The following is a 23,756-nucleotide window of genomic DNA, read 5'->3' on the forward strand; positions in this document are numbered from 1 at the left end:
GCCGGGTTTCCCAGGGCTCGGGAAACCCCGCAGCTGAAGGGAGGCGAGAACGGCCGGATCCAGCAGGTAAGTACTTTTTAAACCACTGCTTATGGGTTAGGAGGTGCAGCAGTGCTTCTCAAGCTAACCTGCCACGATCGGCCACCCTCCCCACGATCCGATGACCCCCGCCCCTCCAGGCTGATCCACGATCTATTCACTCCCCCCCCCCACCCCCGCCCATTGCGTTCTCCAGGCCTTCCCCGCCACCCGTGATCTCTTCCCCACCCCACTCTTCTCCAGTCCTCGACTGCGACCTTGTGCCACAGACCTTTCTACCCGACGGCTGGCCAACCTCTCAATCTGGCTGGCTGCCGGCCGGGAAACGGAGAAAACAAACTCAAACGAGGTCCTGCTATTAAATTCGGCAGGATCTCCATGTTCCCTGCATTATCAGGGCCAATGTTTGGGTATGGCCCTTCATTAAGATTTGGTCTAAAGTTATGTTTTGATGATATTGACTCATTTTTATTTCTTCTGAAGCCACTTAAAAATAAAAATTGTTTATTTAAAAGAGTTAAATCAGCACACCATCAATCCAGGGGATCCTCTTCCTGCCTACAGGCTGCTGGGAGAGGAACAAAAGTGATAACAAGCCAGGTTGATCTTGTAAATTTTGACGGTCCTGCCAGTTGGGATTATTTGTAAGCGTGTGTTGTAATAGGTTTTAGTTCATAAATGAACATGATTTTCTCTCCCCACCTCTCTCACAAAAAAAATCAGAACTGTTTTGCAAAGGCGCTATATAAATAATTACGTCAATACCTAGAGCTAGATTCCCAATGAAGGAACTGAACTCTGTAAAGTTTTAATGAAGGCCCAACTAGTTTTATTTTCATATTGAAAATACTTGCAACCCTTTCAGGAAAACATATTTCTGACTTGAAATATAGTAGGCTCTACAATGCTGGAAAATACCCCCAATAAAGTGTCAAAGATCAACATTTTTTGAAGGGAGGAGGTCAAGTCCCCAGTTCACCTGAGAAAATAAACTCATGCCTTCAGTGCTCAAATGATCCTTCCTAAGCCACCAATGCTGCAAACTGTACTTTGGATGTTTTTCCCCTGTAATATGGTGGAATGTTGGATATTCCTGTAATTTAGATCATGACAAGCCCTTGCTCCACAGCATTTTCAGTTTAATTCTCCCTCTTTGCATATTCAGGGTTGTTTTTAAGCTGTCACTTTATTTTATCGGTTAGCACGTACAGGCTATATTTGTTTTCCCTCAGTACTTTCCCCGTGTGCTGATATGAATGAGAAGACATTAGGAAAATGTGAAACAATGTTATTGTTCTGATATTTTTCTAAATAGTAAAGAGAATAATTTCACCTGACTGAGACTAGCATATCTCATTACCTCAATAGTGCCACCTGTACAATAGACCCCATGTATTGTAAATTGCTGGTCTGGTGAGGCTTGGCTACATTGCCATGAAGATACATACAGCTTGTCTGTTCTGTCCCACACATGCTGCAATATCCAAGTTTTAAAATCACTTTGACCTAATAGTGACCCTCTCCTCCCCACCTCTTGCCTTTAGGAATTACTAGTTTTCTTGATTTCCCTTTGCTTATCCTATAAATGTAGGTGTTCCCCAATAAGAAAAATGGGAACAGTTGGTGTACTGTGAAGAACTACTGTCACCTTGTGGCAATTTGTTAGAAAACTGTGCCCTCTTTAGAACAATACTTACTACATTTTCTTTAAAGTATGCAAAGCAGCTTCCCTGATAGCATTGTGAGTAAATATACCACCTGATAAAGGACTAGTAATCCTCAAACAGTTAGCTGATCTCAACTGGGTCAATAATTGGGCTACTATAATCGGTTTCAGTCCTTCTGGGCTGGGGAAGGGGAGAAAATTAGCCAGGGTTCCTGTCCCCGACTTCCATCCAGAGATTCTAACTGGAAAGTGGTTGTGAACATTGAGTGATCAGATTCATCCTATGTTCCTTCTGCGGTTGATCAATCTGCCAACACTCCGTGTCTTGGCCATTTGGGTTGGAGAGCTGCTAGCACAGCACCTTGAGAACAGAATGGGAGAAAATGGGTTGGCAAATTGCGGTGTGCAAAACCTTTTTACACTATACAAGAATCAGTACTCATAGAATCATATAGCACAGGAGGCCGCCATTCGGCCTATTGTGTCTGTGCCGGCTCTTTGAAAGAGCTATCCAATACGGTCTCAGGAACACTGTAAAATTCTTAGCAAATTTTAACTGTTAATAAAGTGAACAGCCATAAACTGTACTTTAGTGAATGACAAAACATTTTAGGAAACTCCTACAGGTCTTCTCTATCAGGTTGCTAGCATTACTTCATCCTGTAGCGACTTCTCAAGTGAGGTTTTAGCTTTGAGTGGATTTTTCTGGCAGAGCCGTCAGTGAAAGCAGCTCTGGGAGCTTAACATTTTCCCAGACACACATTTCAGTGCCAATCCACTGCTGGAAACAATTTACCAGCAAGAACTAGTGGTGCATTTAAAATTGATTCATTAAAAATTATTTTCCCATGCAACCATTACACGAGTCAAATGTTTTATTTTCAAGAGTGTTTCATCTCACTAGCCAAGTCACGCAAATGCATTTTTAAAAGTTTGTCTCCATTTTTAAATTGATTATTTTAAACCTTGAAATTAATTATTATTAAATCAATTATTTGTAATCCTTTTAGGTCCAATGCTGTCACATCATCTTATGTTTAATAAAGAGAATAATTTCAACTTGCATTTATATAGAGCCTTTAATGTAGAAAAACTTCCCAAGGCGCTACATTAGCTCACGATCACCCAAAGCCTTGAGCTTAAAATTCTCATCCTCACTTTTAAACCCCTTCATGGCCTTGCCGCTCCCTATCTATGTAACCTCTTCCAGTCCTATAACCCCCCCACCTCAAACTCTGCATTCCTGTGACTCTGCATCTAATGCATCCTCTCTTCCCTCTACCATTGGCAGCTGCGCCTTAAGCAGTCTAGATCCCATCCACTTGAAATTCCTCCATAAACACCACTCTCCTCCTTTTAAGACCCTCTTTTAACCACAAAAACTTGCAATTATGTAGCGCCCTTAACATAGTAAAACATCCCAAGGCACTTCACAGGAGCGTTATCAAATAAAATTTGACACGGAGCCACATAAGGAGATATTAGGACAGGTGACCAAAAGCTTGATCAAAGAGGTAGCTTTAAAGGAGCGTCTTAAAGGAGGTGGAGAGGTTTAGGGAGGGAATTCCAGAGTTTAGGGCCTAGGCAGCTGAAGGCACGGCCGTCAATGGAGAAGTGATTAAAATCGTGGATGCTCAAGAGGCAAGAATTGGAGGTGCGCTGAGATCTTGGAGGGTTGTAGGGCTGGAGGAGGTTACAGAAATAGGGAGGGGTGAGGCCATGGAGGGATTTGAGCACAGGGGTGATGGGTGAATGGGACTTGGTCTTTGTTAGGATATGGGCAGCAGAGTTTTGGATGAGCTCAAGTTTATGGAGGGTGGAAGATGGGAGGCTGGCCAGGAGAGCATTGGAATAGTCGAGTCTAGAGGTAACAAAGGCATGGATGAGGCTTTCAGCAACAGATGAGCTGAGGCAGGGGCGGAGACGGGCAATGTTACGGAAGTGGAAGTAGGCAGTCATGGTGATGGAATGGAAATGTGTTCTGAAGCTCATCTCAGGGTCAAATAGGATGCCAAGGTTGCGAACGGTCTGGTTCAGTCTCAGACAGTGGCCTGGGAGAGGGATGGATTCGGTGGCTAGGGAATGGAGTTTGCGGCAGGGACCAAGGACAATGGCTTTGGTCTTCCTAATATTTAGTTGGAGGAAATTTTTGCTTATCCAGTACTGGGTGGTGAGCTAGAGCTGGTGTCATCAGCGTACATGTGGAATCTGACATTGTGTTTTTGGATGATGTCACCAAGGGGCAACATGTAAATGAGAAATAAGAGTGGGCCAAGGATAGATCCTTGGAGGACTCCAGAGGTAACGGTGTGGAAGTGGGAAGAGAAGCCATTGTGGATGATTCTCTAGATACGACTGGATAGATAAGAATTTAACCAGGCGAGGGCAGTCCCACCCAACTGGACAACAGAGGAGAGGCGCTGTTGGAGGATGGTGTGGTCAACCGTATCAAAGACTGCAGACAGGTCGAGAAGGATGAGAAGTGATAGTTTCCCAGAATCACATAGGATGTCATTTGTGACTTTGATAAGGGCCGTTTCAGTACAATGGCAGGGATGGAAACCTGATTGGAGGGATTCAAACATTGAGTTGCAGGAAATATGGGCATGGATTTGGGAGGCGACATGTTCAAGAACTTTGGAGAGGAAAGGAGGTTGGAGATGGGGTGGTAGTTTGCAAGGACAGAGTGGTCAATGGTGGCTTTTTTGAGGAGGGGCGTGATGATGGCAGATTTGAAGGGGAGGGGGACCATACGAGAGGTGAGGGAACCGTTAACGATATCAGCTAACATGGGGGCCAGAAAGGGAAGTTGGGTGGTTAGCAGTTTGGTGGAATAGGGTCGAGGGAGAATGAGGTGGGTCTCATGGTCAAGATGAGCTCAGAAAGGGCACGAGAGGAGAATGGAGAGAAACTAGAGAAATATGCGAGTTCAGGGCTAGAGCAGAGGGGAACCTTAGGGGAAGTTTGGGTTGGTGGGCTAGGGGAAGGAAGGGAAGCAGCAGAGGCAGCCTAATGGACGGTCTCAACCTTAGTGACAAAGAAGTCCATGTGCTCCTCGTACTTGTTGTTGGAGGTGAGGGTGAAGGAGGCAGGGGAGGGGGATTTAAGAAGACTGTTTATAGTGGAGAAGAAAAGCCAGGGGTAAAACCCAATCTTTGACAAAGCTTTTGGTCACACCCCACCCCCCCCACCTAATCATAAAATCATAGAAAGTTACGGCACAGAAGGAGGCCTTTCGGCCCATTGTGTCCGTGCCAGCCGAAAAAGAGCTATCCAGCTTAATCCCACTTTCCAGCACTTGGTCCGTAGCTCTGTAGGTTACGGCACTTCAAGTGCACATCTAAGTACTTTTTAAATGAGTTGAGGGTTTCTGCCTCCACCACCCTTTCAGGCAGTGAGTTCCAGACCCCCACCACCCTCTGGCTGAAAAAAATTCTCCTCATCTCCCCTCTAATCATTCTACCAATTACTTTAAATCTATGCCCCCTGGTCATTGACCTCTCTGCTAAGGGAAATAGGTCCTCCCTATCCACTATCTAGTCCCATCATAATTTGATATACCTCAATTAAATCTCCCCTCAGCTTCCTTTGTTCGAAAGAAAACAACTCCAGCCTATCCAATCTTTTCTCATAGCTAAAATTCTCCAGCCCTGGCCACAACCTTGTAAATCTCCTCTGCTCCTCTGTACCCTCTCTAGTGCAATCACATCTTCTCTGTAATGTGGTGACCAGAACTGTACGCAGTACTCAAGCTGTGGCCTAACCAATGTTTTATACAGTTCTAGCATAACCTCCCTGCTCTTATATTCCATGCCTCAGATTATAAAGGAAATGCCTTTTTAACCACCTTATTTACCTGTCCTGCTACCTTCAGGGATCTGAGGACATGCACTCCAAGGTCCCTTTGTTCCTCTACACCTCTCAGTATCTTCCCATTTATTGTGTATTCCCTTGCCTTGTTGCCCCCCCCCCCCCCCAATTGCATTACCACACACTTCTCTGGATTGAATTCCATTTGCCACTTTTCTGCCCACCTGACCAGTCCATTGATATCTTCCTGCAGTCTACAGCTTTCCTCCTCACTATCAACCACAGGGCCAATTTTTGTATCATCTGCAAACTTCTCGATCAAGCCCCCCCACATTCAAGTCCAAATCATTAATATATACCACAAAAAACAATGGACCCAGTACCAAGCCTTGTGGAACAACAATGGAAACAGCCTTCCAGTTGCAAAAACACCAGTCAACCATTACCCTTTGCTTCCTGCCACTGAGCCAATTTTGGATGCAACTAGCTACTTTTGGATCCCATGGGCTTTTACTAATGTCTCCTTCATTAGCTTGGCATTTATTTTTGTCTGATGACACCTGCGTAGATACCACTTGGGATATTTTTCTATCTTACAGCATTGTATCAATGCAATTTGGTATTGTTGCTGTAGTGGAGGCGCTCAGAAAGATATCAACCTGGAAGTTGAAACTCATTTGTTTTATTAATATCTGAACCCTGAGATTAACTTACTTTCACTCCACCCCCATTACTTTTTTGTAACGTGTGAAGACTCAAACATCCAATAAGAGCCTTCAATAACTTCCAGACAAAGCCCCAAACACGGCTATGTATGTAGAACAGAGAATATTTAATCAAAAGTTGATTACCTTGATACAAGCCAGCAATTGCAAGAGCACTTAGTCTTCCCCCTCGTGCTCTCTCACTTTCTTGATAGAACTTTCCAGATTTTACTTTATATGCCAAACCTCTTCCTCCCAATTCCTGAGTGCTAGCAAACAAAACTACACCCATCCCCAGTCCAATCCTTCAAGGTTTACAATAGATACAATAGTGTTGTAAATGACTATTAAAATTAAGTCTAACTTGTTGCTATTTTATGGATGCCCCATGCACTTGCCAATAAAGACATTCAGATTGAAAGGTTAAATTTGTAGCTATCGATTTCTCAGTGGACGAATAGATGGCCTTGTGCATTACTGGACTATACGGACCAGGAGGTTTGTCTGTATTAAGATGATCTCAACAGCTTGGGATCCCAATTCTTGACCACTATCCAGCAATTCTGGATGGAAAGTGTACAAGTATGGATATTGGATGTGGACAGCACACTGACAACCACAAGGCTGGGCTCATATATGAAAGATTGGTTGCTTGGGCGAGCAGGTGGGATAACAGAGGGCTGCTGACGTTCATGGAACTCCACCCCAGCATGTTCAGGAGAGCAGGAAAAAAACTGAAAACTTAAATTTATGACAATCACTGGAAGGTTCCTTGTGAATTACACTGGGATGTCTTTTTGACAAATTTTTCATAAGTTTCAGCTTCTGTGTACCAGTACTGTAAGGCATCTAGTGAGTGATTCCTTTATGCAAAACGTGGTGCAATACACCAAATACATTATAAATTTGATGCAAACATAGTACAGCAGGACACCAATTTAACAGACTTAAAAAATTCTAAATTATAAAATTATTGGACTCAGCTCCCTATGGAATCAAATGGAACCCTCAAAGTTTCTCTGATAATCACTACAGTGGTCAACTTTGCAATTCTCCACCATGAACAGCAATTCTAAACCATAGCATTATTGCCATTTTGAGAGCAGTATTTGGAGTGAGGCAGATACACTGTAGATGGAAGTGTCTTTCTTCTTTTAGCAACAAAGTAGAAACTAAACAAGTGACTGATATTAGTCCTATTCAGTTAAATTTGAACCTCCAGCCTGGAGCATCCCTTTAGGACTTCAGACAGAGGAAATAAGCTGCCAGAGGTGATCAGACATTATCACAAAACGTCAAAGTGAGCTCCAACGATTTATGTTTATCAGCTGAATGCAGAGATTGGATTCTAGTTTTAAGCGGAGTCCAACGTTAATTATAAATAACAGACAATGAGCTTATTACATGGATATACATTTTAAAACCCTGGATAACATTGCAGAAACGATTTGGTGTTTCCTTGCGATTGTACATCCTACCGCATTAGACCTCAGAATAGGATATCTGAGCTGTGTTATCAAGTTGTTTTGGAGAGTAAATTACCGAGCAATTCATTATCCATCGTGTGTTAATATTTTGTTGGCATTGATTTCCCCAGTAATGTGGATCCTTTACTGGTGTAACTTCAGCAGTCTCACAAGGCCCCTTGAACAATATACTGAACCTAGAGCACAATATCAAGTAATTTAATTCTATTTCCAATTACCGGATGAGTTACTATCAGCGTCATTACAGTGTACAGCACAAAATATTTAAAAGCAGTAGCACCACAGGAACTATTTTATTTTTATTCCGAGTCAAATTAGAAGGAATTGTGAAGTGTGGAAACTTATTTAAGTTTACAGAAGTATATCTCAGCATCTGTTTTATCAGATACAACTGTGGAGGAATTCTCCTTCTCAGCACTTGAATGGGAAAATTTGTAAACAGTGATGCACATTTACCATAAAATTCCCACACTTCATGATTCCTTCTAATTTGACAAACTAAAAGTTAAGTGGCCCCTTTGGTTCTAGCTGTAATTCATGTGAACGACTGGACAAAGAGTTAAATTATTTGATGTATTCTGAGTAGCTTAATGTACAGTTTATTCAATACAAAAACAACTTGCATTTATATAGTGCCTTTAATGTAGTAAAACGTCCCAAGGCACTTCACAGGAGCGTAATCAGACAAAAATCGACACCGAGCTAAAGAGATTATGGCCCAGACATTTCTCTGAGTGGCGAACGAACGGCGCCTGCTGCTCGATAGAGTTGCACTTACCCATAAACTTTTTTTTTCTCACGGCAATTTCCTCCCATGGGGCCCTCAATCCAGGGCGGGGCCCTCTACAGGGCATCAAGGACCTGTGTGAACGGTTCAAGCAACTGTCTATCCCCTTAACCCCTTAACATGAAGCAGTGAATAAGCAGTGAAGAGTCAGAACCAGGAAGTGTAAGTTAGAATAGTGAATTCAATGTCAGATCAGGTACAGAAAACAAAATAAAGAGAGGGTAAGAAATTGAATTAAGAGGCAGAGATAAAAGAGACAGAGATAAAAAGCAAAAAAATGTCATTTTTAAAAAAAAATGTCCAACAACAATTAAAATCTGAAGGAATGAGACTCCACACTTGTTAAAGTTAATTTTCAGTGCCAGAGAGGTTGTTTGAGAGTGATTAAGACTTACCACACCGTTAAAAGTGTTTTTAAGAGTTAAATGACTTGCCGTACCTTTTTTTGGTGAGATTAGTTTGTATCCATCAGGTCAGTGCGGGAACTTCACGCTGTTCCATTCATCTGAATGGTTAGTCAGTCAATGAAATGTCGTTCTCGAGAAGCTTAGGGAGGAGCAGGGCATCTCATAGAGCAAGTTCCGGATTTCCGCGTTGACTGCGCATGTGCAGTCACCAGAAGTTGCTGTACCAGGTGCACAGAAATAATGGTGAGTCCTGTTAGCATCGCCGTTATTTTCAGAGGAAAATCTGGCCCATTAGGACAGGTGACTAAAAGCTTGGTCAGAGAGGTAGCCTTTAAGGAGAATCTGGAAGGAGGAGAGAGAGGTGGAGAGATTTAGGGAGGGAATTCCAGAGCTAAGGGTCTAGATGGCTGAAAGCACAGCCACCAATGGTGGGGCAAAGAAAGTGGGGGACGTGCAAGATGCCAGAGTTGGAGGAACACAAAGTTCTAGGGCTGGAGACTAGAGAGATAGGGAGGAGCGAGGCCATGGAGGCTTGCATCTCACCTTTTTCACCCCTCACTTCTGCCTTAAAATCCTCATTCCCTATTACTCACCCAAGCTGCATGCCAAGTTTCTCACCGAGATATCCTCACTCAGCCTCTGTACTGAGCGACTTCTCATCCTCAATAATTTTAATTTCCATCTCAACGCATCCTGCCTTCTGTCCAAGGATGATGCATAGCCATGACATTTGAAATAAAGCGTAAAATAAATCCCCCAAATATTCTCTCAGAACTGCAAAATGGTTCAACAATTGCTTTCCACAAGCCCAAGGATTGTCTCTGATTTTCTGCCTTGTTGCAGCCCAATCTGAACGAATCAGCCAGGTTTGAGTTTGGAGTGGGAGCAAGTGCAGTGATGAGGGGGGTCTTTAGGAGCCTTTGAAGGCAGGGAATGAGTTGACATGGCAGAGATGTTGAGGAAGTTCTGGGGGCAGACACATAATGGATGAAGGAGCAGCTACTGATAGTGGAGTGGAAAGTATGGAGATCAAGGAGCAGGCTAGTGTCTGGAGAAGATCACTGAGGTAGGGTGGAGGGTTGGGGATTGCATTTGAAGGCTAGGATGAAGAGCTTAAGGTCAATTTGCTGGAGTGCAGGGAGTCAGTTAAGTGGTAATGACAGGGTGATGGGGGTGTGGGCCTCGGTGTAGATGAAAGCTTTGAGTGAGTTGTAATTTGTGGAGGCAGGGAGAATACAAAGGAAAGCTTTGGAAAAATGAGGCTTAAGGTAGTAAAGACGTGAATAAGAAGAGCCAAAGGGTAGAGGCAGAGACAGATGGTGTTGCGGGGGCAAGGAAAAATGGTCTTGGCAACAGATCAGATGTGGGGGAGGAAGCTGAGCTGCACTCCTCCAATTCTGGCCTCTTGCAAAACCCCGATTTTCATCGCTCCACCATTGGCGGCCGTCCCTTTAGCTGCCTAGGCTATAAGCTCTGGAATTCCCTCCCTAAAGTCTCCGCCTCTCTACCTGTCTCTCCTCCGTTAAGACACTTAAAATCTACCTCTTTGACCAAGCTTTTGGTCACTCGTCCTAATATCTCCTTATGTGACTCAATGTCAAATTTTGTCTGATAATGCTCCTGTAAAGTGCCTTGGGATGTTTTATTACGTTAAAGGCGCTATTTAAATGCAAGTTGTTGTTGTAGAGCAGTACACCAAAGATCCATAGCATTGTTCCTAGCCTAACGCAGCAGTTGGGGAGTTTGATGGAGTCACGACCAGTAGATGTTTGTGGGAGCTGGAGGGGATGGTTTCAGTTTTGCCAACAATTAACTGAAGGAAGTTTCAGCTCAAACAGGGAGTACCCCCACAACCAGATATACTATTCCAAATGCATTTCTTCTTAACTTATTTGTTAATTTTGTAACAGATCTTAAATTCAGGACCATGTGTTTTGCATACAGTGGCCCCTGATTTCTATTGCCTGCTAAGTTCCTGCTTAGAGCCAGATTCTTGTGATTGTAGAATAAAATATAAAACCTGCAAGCTACCAGGTGAAAAAACACAGTCATGAGAGAACTAAAGCTAATGTTAAAATCACAGAGGAGCAAGATTTAGAAACATTGACCTACATCATCCAACCTACCTGTAGGTCGCATGGGAGGGTGGAGACAAGTCTTCGCCACTGCAATGTACAATGAGCTATGTAAGCTATCTCACATAATCAGACCATGTGATACTCATGCAGGAATGGAGGTTAGCTCCCAGAACTACTTAATTAAATCTGAACCCAACCTGATTAGGTTTCCATTGCCTAGCTATCTCAAGTTTACATCTTTTCTAACTTTATAGAATTAAGTCAGAATCTCACACAGTTCAGATTGCATTTGGCATTATGTTGGTGAGACTGCCATCTGATGGTCAAAATTAGCAACCACACTTTGTCATTAAACAAGGTCATTAGATATTGTGAGGAAAAGCAGTTCTGAGGAAGGTTTCCATACCCGAAACGTCGACATGTTCTCTCGACAATGCTACCCGACCTGCATTTTCTGTTTCAGATTTCTAGCATATGCAGCATTTTGCTGTTTTCCCCCCACCACCATTAGAAATTGTGTCAGACTTCAGCCACTATCAAAAGCTCTCTGTTATGGTTTGCGCTTTTCCCGACATTACAGTTTTGTGCTCATTTAACAGTTCAGCCTCTATCCCAACTTCTTTTTATCATGTTCACGGCAAACTGCAGTTTCCACAGACAGATCCATGCCTCCTGTGATCAGGCCGTGCACCTTTCTGTGAACAGGAGCAGTGTGGACCAGGGTTTTACCAAGTTATACTTCAGAGATTGCACAAGTTGCCCACCAAGCTTTCCTGAGCTCTCCGATAAGCATAAAGCAGCACATTGACCCTAGAAATACCACGGCCTGAAGTCTATTTTACACATTTTTCTAGAATTGTATAGGAAAGCCTATAGGAGCATTTTTCAGAATGAAATCGTTCAAAAACCTCTTAAACCTCTGAAAAACCTGTCAATCTTCCTTCATTAATTCCACAAAGATACAGGATATTGCCTACCATTCTAATTTGCAAGTGCTCACACCTTGTCTAGGTCTCACATACCTGTTAATTCTTTGGCCAGGTATAATTTTATTACCACTTCAAGTAAACCTCCTGTATAGAACAAGCAATCTGACTAAACTGATGATTAGACTCTAGTCTCTATAGCTTCCATTTTAGCTCTAACTATTTTAAAATATTGAAAATACTGTATAAATAAAGATGGAAATGACCTTATTAATCACGGGATGAGAACTGCTTTTGCCATAGTTTCATTGTAAACCTTTGTTTAAGGTTCATTTTGTAGGCATTCATGGGGAGGGTTTTGTTCTTTCACAAGGTTAAAAAAGGCACAAAACCCCTCCCCAGAAGCCAACAAGAGCAAAGTCCACGCTTTCTAAATAATATGATTAAACAGTATGTCATCAGGAAGTTCGGCTTGAAAGCTGGAACTCACTGATCCAAATGCTCTTCCCTTGCAACAGTATTGAACTGCGTGGAGATCTTTTCAGTACATCATTTTCATTGAATCGACACATTAGGGTTGGATGACACAAAGGTTTACAACATTGATTGCCTCTCTGTGACCCAGGTTCAAACCTAGTCCAGATTAATGAGATGGAAGTCTCCCACTGAATGTAAGGGTTATTGTATTGTTTTGAATTGTAATTGTGATATTTACATTAAATTGTGTTGCATCCTTAAATTTTATGAAATAAAGTATAATTTGAAAATTTTTTAAAAAGGGCCTACGCAAAGGCTGTATGGGGAAAGACCACCCTATAAAGTCATCCCACCTTGTATTATACACCATGTATTAGAAGATATGTATTGTGTTTTGAATTGTAATAATGGGATTGTCTTGTGTATGATCTGTATTATGTTGTTTTGAATTGTAATATTTACATTGAACTGCATGTATCCTTAAATTTTATGAAATAAAGTATACTTTGAAATTTAAAAAAATGTAATACAAGTGTGACCAGTCTTAAGTCTGCTCACTGTGATTGCCTTGGCAACGGGCAGTAATCACCAGGCATTGTTCTGTGATTTATAAATGCGAAGGATTCGAAGATTTCATTTCCACAACATTCACCTGAGGAAGGAGGAAGCCTCCGAAAGCTTGTGAAATTTAAAATAAATTTGTTGGACTATAACTTGGTGTTGTAAAATTGTTTACAATTGTCAACCTCAGTCCATCACCGGCATCTCCACATCATCTCTATTAGTAGCAGTGGTTTTCTCCACCTCCTCTTCTGTGACCCATGCTGGGATACAACGCCATGAGTGCTGGTACTTGTGGTCATTCTTCGTGTCAGCCTAGTCAATCAGTGCTGGGCAGACTATTTGAGTTTGGGGGATGGAAGCATCATAGCTGAGCCTCATCTTGTCCTTACCTGATTTCCACAAGCACATATTTCAGCACTGATCATTAAATATTAATCAGAAGCAGAAGCCCTGACTGACTTTTCCCTCCCTGGCTAATTCTATCACTCCCATTAGTGTGCTAGCTGAACTAACACAGCACAGACCAAGAATCAAACTTGGGACATTCCTGTTCTATGTGGCCCAGTTCCACTTTAGACAATACATTCACTCGCTGAGGCATCAGAGCAGCTCAGTGGGGCGATTATTTTTAATGACTGATGACACATTTCAGTGCAGAAGCTAAACTATTTACCAAAATGTTAGTATAATTAATCACCTGCCCAGCTGGACAACATTGCCCCTTTAAGAACAATACTGCAGTGACTCACATCGCTATTAAGTTTATTTCAGCTGACTATTCAGGAGCACTGAGAATCCACAGAAGCTTCTTAAATCTTACTGACAAGCTTAGGAGGCAGAGTGCAAGTATTAAAGAAGGACTGAATTAGTTACATTTTGTTGTGAAATGTTATTCAATTCTTAATAACCCTGGCTTAGGTTCTTTACATTAAGCAGGTTTCTTGTCATTGGACATTTTTTTTTATTACAAAGAGAATTTACTCGATGTTTGTTATTTTATATTTACAAACCACATGTAAATTATAAAGTCTCAGTATTCTAAAATAAATGTGCTGCTTGATAATTTCAGCTAATTATGTGGAGATAAAATAGGCAATAGTTTAGGCACTTCATGCAATAGATATTGCATGAATCTCTAAACTGCTATGATGTTTACAGAGTGTTAGAACATAAAACTATTCCCTTTCTTTGCTCGTTTGGTTCTCTGGAATCAACTCATTTGAAGGTTGCCTTCATGCTGCATGCAAATGCCCTGCTCTCCTTCACTTATCCTTGTACTTTGCAAACAAGCAATGCAAGATTCGGATTGTGGCTTTGCTGTCCAGATTTACAATATCTGTGGGGAGAAGAGGAAAAAAGAGAGGTTTTTTTATGTTTAATCATAAGATAAATACCGATAAGGAAAGTCACTGAACCCACCTTAGCTTCTCCGATCAAAAGGAAACTTCCACAATCACGGTCCCTAATCACACCATCTAACTGGCTCTACAGTTTTCTCCTCACCCAATTTGAACCTATGCTCCCTTGTCCAGTTATGGCTTGAAGCAATGCTCCAGATTTACTAATACCATACTTTTATAAGTTCTCTACACAGATCCCTTGCCTTCGGAGAAAGAGCCCCAGTTTCTCTAATGTATCTCATATCTAAATCCTTGGAAGTAAGGAATCAAACTTACGACTCTTCTCTGTATCACCTCCTGACCTGAACATTTCCCTTGTCTCTGTGGCTAAAACTAGACGCAGTACTCCAGGTGTAGTCTGACCAGAGCACTATAACCATTTCACCGTGATTTATAGACTACTGATTTAGCAGTGTAGTACAGCACTCTGTTTGCTTTATTTATTGCTGTTCCACATTAGCTTGACATATTAAGTGCAAGTTTACTAACACCCCCTGCTCTCCTTCATGCAACCTTCCCCTTCTCACTTAATAACTTTTCAATATAATTTCAATTCAGCTTCTTCCGTGAAATTTCCTTCAATTTTAAACTTATATTTTCTCCATTTTCAGAGCCATACCATTTGCACTGTTACCCCTCTGAGTCTGTTTCACAGTGTTCAACTTTGTCTTAATCCTAATCTTGTGACTGCTCTGCATACCTGACAGTACACATCAGCACATGTACAAAACATGTATTCCTGTAGTCCAGAGCAACCCATTTAAGAGAGAGGGTAAAGGGACTGAGGCCATAGCTGTACCTTCCATTGTGCCTTCCACCAGCGCGCAATAATTTCTACAAAATCTGCTCTTAGTTGTAATTTACTAAAATAGCACACAGCTACACTGTAAAAGGTAATAGCTCCGTATATTACACAATTGTTGATGTATATGGTTTTCTCCTTTATTCTGGTTTGCATAGTCTAAACTTGATTTTGGCAGTTATTAACATTGTTAAATAAAGAGTCTTAAAAACAATGGTATCTGATCCCTTTTGGTGTGTTACTGCCTTGTATCTGCACACTGTAGACTGTGTAATCTCGTATACAATAAAGCTGATTCCAGTTGGTCTGCAGTCTATGCACAGAACACAGATGTAAGAAGCAGGTGCGGAGGGGGTGGGCAAGTCGGAGGCCCTCCTCGTGGGTCTGCTCCTGGGCCTGGTCCACAGGTCCAGTTTAGACGCAGCCCCTGCGGGTGGTCGCTCCGGATGCCTGCCTCTCTTCTGTGGCTTTTTCCGTGCCCAGGTGGCCCTGGAGAAGGAGCACGCGGTGTCCGCCAATAGGCTTGAGGCTTTCCGTGACCGGTGGGCACCAGGGGCTGGAGAGCACTGTCACGTGACAAAAATATTCTTATTTAATAAGCTTCCTTTGTTTTTTTATAATTTAGTTTTCTATTGGTTGTGCCCCTTTAAAAGCAGGTCCATTTGTCAGATTTTTTGTTTGATGACACTGGGGCAACCCAGCATCTCCTTATAGGTTAATTAAAAAGAGTAGAAATCTGTTTCCATAGTAACTCGTCGTGTTCAGGTGTCTGACCTGGGTATCTATATAAAAAAGCAGGTTAACGACCAGTGTCAATGCTAATCTATTCCTACTGTTTCTCCTCTAATAATGTACTTGTCGTTTCTAATTCCTGGGGACAGCGCTCAGTTTTAAATATATATTCTTTAAACCAAGGAATTATTTGCAAGCTTTACCTGGAATCATTTAGTTAATGTTATATCACCTCTAAATGTGTTACTGCTTCTCTTCAGAACAGCAGTGATATGTGGCATCAACCAAGTACAGGACTTTAGAATGAAGAGAGGGAATTACTAAAACATTAAACTAACCTGGGACTGCCTAACGTGGCCGTCTTCTGGATTAGGAGTTTGCAAAATCAATACCTCATTTTACATTTCAGTTTACAATAAACTTTGTAATTAGCTATTTAGTCCTGATGTTGCCATTACAGTCCTATAGCGCTAAAAAAAATGGTTGAAATGAGGCCCAATAATTTCTATATAAAGCCTTTCCTCCAGTTGATACATTTTCATTCAGGTAAATTCAAGCAGCATCAGACATAAATGTCTCCAGTTCCTCTATCAATAACAAAGTTTCCACTCTATGTTAACTAAACCTCAAGTGGGCAAAGCTATATTCTGCTCTGTTATGATCCAAGTAGCCCAATTCAAATGGATTCCAGTTTCTGGCAAGGCTAAAATTCATCACTGCCAGCAACACCGATGGAACTAAAAAAAAAATGTGCGCATGGCTGGTGTGAGACCTCCACATCACACAGTCCAGGAGCTCAAATACATGACAATAAAGAAAGCAGCTCAACAGTCATTCTACTGCACCATATTAATAATATTAAACTATTATGTTTTAAAAATTAAAAATGGGCTGCCTTATTTTACTAGGTGTTCACTGACCTTCAGGGTCGACTGGATATTTCAACAGTCCTCTATCTTTAAGAAGCTCCAGCGCAAAAGTGACATTGTGAACCTGCAATCAAGTAAAGCAGATGTTATACTGTGTGTGGGGGAGGGGAAGTTGTCAGGATTTAACTCAAGACCATAAGAAATATCAAGTGAATTTATGATGAAAATTTGGATTAAATCCTGAGTTTTGTATTAGGATTTCTGTAGAAATCAGACAGGTTTTCTTCCCTGAATTCAATTAAGCCCAACCAAGCTGAAGCTCAGAGATTCAGAGACTCACTAAGGTGAAGTGATCAGCTGTGAAGCTGACTGCCAAGAAAGAGGTATACTTTATAATGCGGCCCTCATACAGGCCTTTTAGAAACTTCCCATCACTTAAAGCTCAAAGTAAACAGATGAGCTGGAGAAATCACATATTGAGTTAAAGATGATCTATGGTATGGAAATTTACAGTTATATATAAAGTCTAATCTACATGGTTTACACATGTAGTAGCCTTTCACAACATACCAGCAAGTTGTACTACAGTGTGATGGGAAGCAGGTTTGTACCCATGATTCACCACAAGATGGCTGGCTATGGGAGGCGCTGAGCAGAATTGTTGCGCTTCTGCCCAACTGGGAGGAAAAATTACAGAGAGTCGACCCCACGCTGCGTGCGTGTCCTGCCTGGCTCAGGAACCTGCAAGAAGTCCTTTGCTTCCCTTTCAACTGGGGAGCTACACATGGTATTGTGGAGGAGGGCTCTAGAAAGCAAAAAGACAAGAAAAGGAGACACGTACAAGAGAGGGAATTTAGAAAACTCACCCTTTCCTTCTGATCTGAGGGACTTAAAAAATATTCACTTAGATGAATGAAATAGCCTTCTAGTTGCCCAATTAATAGAATCAGGATCACACCGTTGGAAAACTGTTACAAATAATAATGGACAGAATCCAGTTAGGAGAGAAGATTAATTGGTCTATTTTCAGATAATGAACATATAACTATTGTTTAGATGCAACAAAATTCTGCTATAGGACAGGAATGGGCACCCACAGGCTTTTACCAATACAGACTAAAGCACTGTGTTAGTCACAATGTATAAGAGAGTGAAATAAGAAATTAAACTATATTCAAGATACTTACTTGCTGAAACCAATCGTTCCATAAACTGGACGATCTCACATAGAAACTTAGAAAATAGGAGGAGTAGACCATTCGAGCCTGCTCCACCATTCAGTATGATCATGGCTGATCCTCTATCTCAATACTATATTCCCGCTCTCTCCCCATATCCCTTGATGCCTTTTGTGTCTAGAAATCTATCTGGCTCCTTCTTAAATATATTCAGTGACTTGGCCTCCACAGCTTTCTGTGGTAGAGAATTCCACAGGTTCACCACCCTCTGAGTGAAGAAATTTCTCCTTATCTCAGTCCTAAACGTCCTACCCCGTATCCTGAGACTGTGACCCCTCGTTCTGGACACCCCAGCCAGGGGAAACATCCTCCCTGCATCCAGTCTGTCTAGCCCTGTCAGAATTTTATATGTTTCAATGAGATCCCCTCTCGTTCTTCTAAACTCAAGTGAATACAGGCCGAGTCCACCCAATCTCTCCTCATGCGACAGTCCTGCCATCCCAGGAATCCGTTTGGTAAACTTTCGCTGCACTCCCTCTATGGCAAGTATATCCTTTCTTAGGTAAGGAGACCAAAACTGCACACAATACTCCAGGTGTGGTCTCACCAAGGCCCTGTATAACTGCAGTAAGACACCCTTGCTCCTATACTCAAATCCTCTTGCCATGAAGGCCAACATACCATTTGCCTTCCTAACTGCTTGCTGCATCTGCATGTTTGCTTTCAGTGACTGGCGTACAAGGACACCCAGGTCCCTTTGTACATCAACATTTCCCAATCTATCACCATTTAAATAATACTCTGCCTTTGTTTTTCCTTCAGAAGTGAATAACTTCACATTTATCTACATTATACTGCATCTGCCATGTATTTTTCCACTTTCTCAACTCGTCCAAATCGTCTTGGAGCCTCTTTGCATCCTCCTCACAACTCACAGACATATTACCATTCTATATTTTTTTTTTACTTCCAGGCATCGGCTGCTTGTTGTGTGGCAGGTTAGATGAACGCTGGGAGGATGGGGTAACCAGAGTTAATGGTTACAGATCATGGGGGTGATCACACAGTACTGTGCACACCTCATTCCAGATGCACAATTTCTATCTTCTTTGGTGTGTTTTTCCCAAAACTTCTCCCGGTCCTGGTGGTGCTAATTCAAGATGCTTAGGCCCTGAGCTCTGGAATTCCCTCCCTAAATCTCTCCCACCTCGTTGCCTCTCTCTCCTCCTTTAAGATGCTCCTTAAAACCTACCTCTTTGACCAAGCTTTTGGTCACCAGTCCTAATATCTCTATGTGGCTCGGTGTCAAATTTTGATGATAATCGCTCCTATGAAGCACCTTGGGACATTTTACTATGTTAAAGGCGCTATTATAAATACAAATTGTTGTTGTTATGGTTCTGAAGGTGCTCACAGCCCTTGGGCATTCAACTACCTGACCACTTGTTGCGTGTGAGCTTCGGCAGTGATTTATGGAAGGCTATTAAACTATGGGAGCATCAGAGCTGAGCCCGCTCCTGTTCCTCACCCAACATCCACACACAAGTAGTCATTGAACTGTAGAATCCTAATCGATTTAGCTCACCCTAACTCAGGACACTGAGGCCTATTGTAGCATCCCTACCACTGTTAGGTCAGTTCACTCAGCAGCTTCCTGGACTGGGTAATGCTTTTGCCCACAGATTCACCAGGGGATCAGTGTTTATGTAAATATTCACATTAGTAAAAGATATTGAGAGTGGTGCAGTATGATAATGATTTTCACAAGCGAGGCCTCCCACATAACTCATGGTGATACTCATCAAAAATCTAAGTGGATGCCATAGCCAGTTCTGTATGTATTTTTACTTTATAGTGTCAGCCGTGGCTCAGCAGTAACACTCTCACCTCTGAGTCAGAAGGTTGTTTGTTCAAGTTCCACTCCAGATACTTGAGCACATAAACCAGGCTGTCACTTCAGTGTAATACTGAGGGAGTGCTGCAGTATTGGAGGTGCCCTCTTTCGGATGAGATGTTAAACTGAGGCCCCATCTGTCCCCTCTTAGGTAGACATAAAAGATCCCATGGCACTAATTTGAAGAAGAGCAGGGGAGTTCTGCCCTGGTGTCCTGGCCAATATTTATCCTTCAACCAACATCACTATAAAAACAGGTGACCTGGTCATTATCTCATTGCTATTTGTGGGAGGTTGCTGTGCACAAATTGGCTGCCGCTTTTCTTACATTACAACAGTACTTAATTGGCTGTAAAGCGTTTGGAACGTCCTGAGGTCATGAACAGTGCCAATAAATGCAAATCTTTCTTTTAACTACGTTTGTAAGAAAAAAATAATGAGAGATTGGTATTCATTTCTGATGCCGATTTGTTACAGGGAGTGCCTCTCGAGAGCAGTCCCAGATCAGAATAATACTGTGCACTATGATCACTTCTGGCAGGTCTGCAAACCTCTTGTCTGGTCATTGCAAAAGGCTGCAGCTAATTATAGACCTGCAGGCAGCCACGAAACCTCATCTGAAATATAAGAAACCTAACTTTTGCATGCAAAACCATAAAACATTTAATAGTGGCTTACAGACCTGGCATGACAAGATATTATATAAAGCATGTTTTTAAAATATTTTTTAATGGTTTCAATTGCAGATTCCACATTCCAGCTGATCCTGATATATGATCAATGTTCCCAGGACTGAGGCTGCCCAGATAACTCGTGACAAAACCATTTTTAGGTTGAGCTCAGCCTGTTGAGTGGAGATACACCATAAATAGACTATGTTGTGGGTGAGCTGCAATGGAGAACATCTGAATAGTTTTTCAACAGTCAGTTCCTTTTGAAAATCAGCTGAAGCTTCTTTATGGAACAATTTTGACAATGCAAAGTTACATCTCCAGAAATGCAATTCTTATTTTCTTTACAAAGATTACACTATTGAGTCTGCTTCAATTCGTTTTGAGATCTCAGTGAACTTGACCTGCCTACTGCCATGCTGTGTGTCACTAAACAGGCAGTTCTATAGACAGCCCAGGTCTTTACTGGACATGCTCAATATCTGTCATCAGGGTTTTCATCCCATGAAGGGGAAATTCAACGTGTTCGCTGCTGGGAGTCCCCTTCAAAATGGCAGCCTACTTTTACATTGAATATGTTCTAATCTATAGCAAAAGCCTTAGCAAAAAGCAGAATGTTAAGATTTTCCACACATTTGGGTGAAAAATCTAGCCCAGGGTATCCAAAAAAATATACAGACCTGTGTGTTGAAGTCCTTTACAATCACACCTAAATGTCCCAGATGTTTGTTAGCGAAATGAAGCATTGCCTAAAAGAAGAAAGAAATGCAGTTTAACTCTGCACCAACATTAAGTTAAGAAACATCAGCTTGGCCAAAGTTTTTGTGCGCCACCAAAAGTTGGGTAGATTATGAACATCGCAAAGCTTGAGCATTAGCACCTGATGAGGCGGTTTTCACACTGATTGGCAAAAGTCTAACACCTGATTAGGTGAAAAATCCCTGAAACATCATTGAATTGGTTACTAGGCGATTTTCACACTTAGCCAAAATGCTTGGAAATAGAGCAAAACACACTGTTTGGCAAAAAGGCTTTAGCGAGGCAGTATATTGCTTAAATAAGTAAATCCAGGCTATTCAATTTATTTAAAAGTTTTATTCATTTAATAGGAACAGCTAACATTGGAAAAGACAGAAAGGGGATTTGTGCATGGAGATTTTCTCTTAAACATTTTATTCTTTCATCTATTATACATTTAAGTGTGCTTGAAAACACACACACACACACACACACTCAAGACAGTGGTGAGATAGGGAAAAGTGTTAGCTGGCGTCGTGTTGTTGATCACAATGCAATTTCCCTGCCAGGAGTGTGCGTACGGGGACTCACATAAGGACAGGATCAAGTCTGACAGTGATGGTTAAATAGCCTGTCAACATTCGCTCCCCTAGGCCCACACATAAAGCAGCAGCATTTGGGTGAGTTACTGGAGGGCTGCTGGTATCTATGAAACTGTACCCCAACAACAACTTGCATTTATACGGCGCCTTTTAACAGAGTGAAAAGTCCCAAGGAGGAGTCAAAGTCTTTGCAGGAGGAATTGGAAAATAGAAAAGTAAGAGAGAACAGCATGAGCAGAAATATAACTCAACTGGAAATGTAATACCTGTTGCACTATTTTCACTTTGTCAGGACCGAGCTTAAACAGATCATTAATGGCATCAACTTCTGAAAATATAGAAAACAATAAATATCAGACTAATACTATCATTCCACAGCGTGGAGTTCTTACTGTGAGATGAAACAATAAATTTGAAAGCACTGCAACTCTTAATTTCTAATACAATTCATTCAAACATGCTGTAGACCCAGTAGCAAGCCACCAATCTTATTTTTTTAAACCAAGAACTTGTAGCCTTGAAAGGAGAAGTCATTTAAGACAATTTGAAATATTACAATAAAATCAAATTGAAAAATAAATAAAACAGAGAGGAATGGCACACAACTAACTGTGCTTCAATGTAATGCTGTGCCTGCCTAAGGTTGTGTAATTCAGCACTTAAAAAGGTTAAAATAGTTTAATAAGTAACCAACATTTCATTTAAGAGTTTTATTGAGTGTGCTAACGGAAGGGAGACAGATTTGATACTGCTGATCACTACAACATGGTCAGTCTGTGGGTACATAAAGACATTTAAAGTCAGATTTTAATACCAATTTAAAAGCCTGGAGTTACTTGGGTGTTTTTTCAGTTTTTCATCAAAAAGGAGACAATCAATCAAAGGGGAAAAAAAGCTTTAAAAAACACTATAAAAGGGGTATAAGTGTACTCAATGTAATGTAAGTTTCCATGATTATAAAATACTGTATAAAATACAATTTTAGCAGTAAAATACATTTCTAGTATTTGTGAACGGACTGTTCACTGCTAAATGTTGACTAGTAAAACGTATGTTTAAAGTAGCACACCATCACCATAGTATCACAAAAAGCACAATTATTTTAAGTCTGATAACTATGAAATAATTGATACTAAAATTTAATTTTGCAGCATGTGCTTTGAACAGTATCCTGTGATCATTGTATGTAGTGGATCCTTTTTGTTATAAGCATAGCTGTAGTCATTATCAAGGCTTTTCAAATATACTTCATGTTATACATTTTGCTTCAGTGTTACTATCATTCCCCAGTATAAAACCTAATACACATACATCCTGATGCATATTTTCCATTCCTTTCACGTTCAACCTCTATTTTAAACCATAAGTGCTCTTACTTTGTTTCATTGATCAGTGGTGTACTTCAGGCTGGTGATTGGGTGGCCAGTAATCAGAATGTTGTCTATTAAGCATGAGAGCCTGTTAAATGTTGGCACATTGTCTCTTTGAAAAACAACTTCCTTTTCCTTTTGCCACCACGGGTTAGATGTGGTAGGCCTGAGACTGCACTTAAATACTCTCTAAAACTCTTAAGTACTTAAAGGGCCTGCCTCAATTTATCTCCCTTCCAGAATGTGGTGCTGAAAGTCGAGTCCCAGGATGCACATACATCAGTGACATCATCACACTCATTTCAAACATACATCATCATGTAATGTGTGTGATGACATCACTAACGCAATGCACGTGCATCTTGGGATCCACTAAGACCTGGGAGAATGTGTCTTTTTGCTGGTCAAAATTCGATAGAATTTGGATTTTTTTTTTACACACCCAGCAACCTGGAAACATTCGGGAATTTGTCAGTGAAATCAGTTTTTAACAACGTGTTATATGTTATGAAATAAAACCTAGCTTGGAAACAGGTACTGTACTGACTCCTTTAC

At 41.4% G+C, this 23,756-nt stretch overlaps 1 protein-coding gene and 1 long non-coding RNA gene across 2 annotated transcripts in view; one reads left to right on the forward strand and one right to left on the reverse strand.

The window, feature by feature from the left end:
• LOC137334798 (uncharacterized) lies at positions 1 to 23,735 on the forward strand. The gene is made up of 2 exons (XR_010966246.1): positions 1 to 66; positions 20,567 to 23,735. It is a non-coding gene; the product is annotated as an uncharacterized lncRNA (long non-coding RNA).
• The window catches only part of parvg (parvin, gamma), a 32,090-nt gene continuing 22,020 nt past the window's right edge, over positions 13,687 to 23,756 (reverse strand). The window contains exons 10-14 of the mRNA XM_067999780.1: positions 22,098 to 22,159; positions 21,172 to 21,240; positions 17,615 to 17,716; positions 16,800 to 16,872; positions 13,687 to 14,281 (exon numbers count right to left, since the gene is read on the reverse strand). Of these exons, the coding sequence (XP_067855881.1) occupies positions 14,208 to 14,281; positions 16,800 to 16,872; positions 17,615 to 17,716; positions 21,172 to 21,240; positions 22,098 to 22,159 (380 nt within the window). The 3' untranslated portion in view covers positions 13,687 to 14,207. The remainder of the gene's footprint in view (positions 14,282 to 16,799; positions 16,873 to 17,614; positions 17,717 to 21,171; positions 21,241 to 22,097; positions 22,160 to 23,756) is intronic.

This window comes from Heptranchias perlo, chromosome 18 (assembly GCF_035084215.1).
Source record: "Heptranchias perlo isolate sHepPer1 chromosome 18, sHepPer1.hap1, whole genome shotgun sequence".
Lineage (NCBI taxonomy): Eukaryota > Metazoa > Chordata > Chondrichthyes > Hexanchiformes > Hexanchidae > Heptranchias > Heptranchias perlo.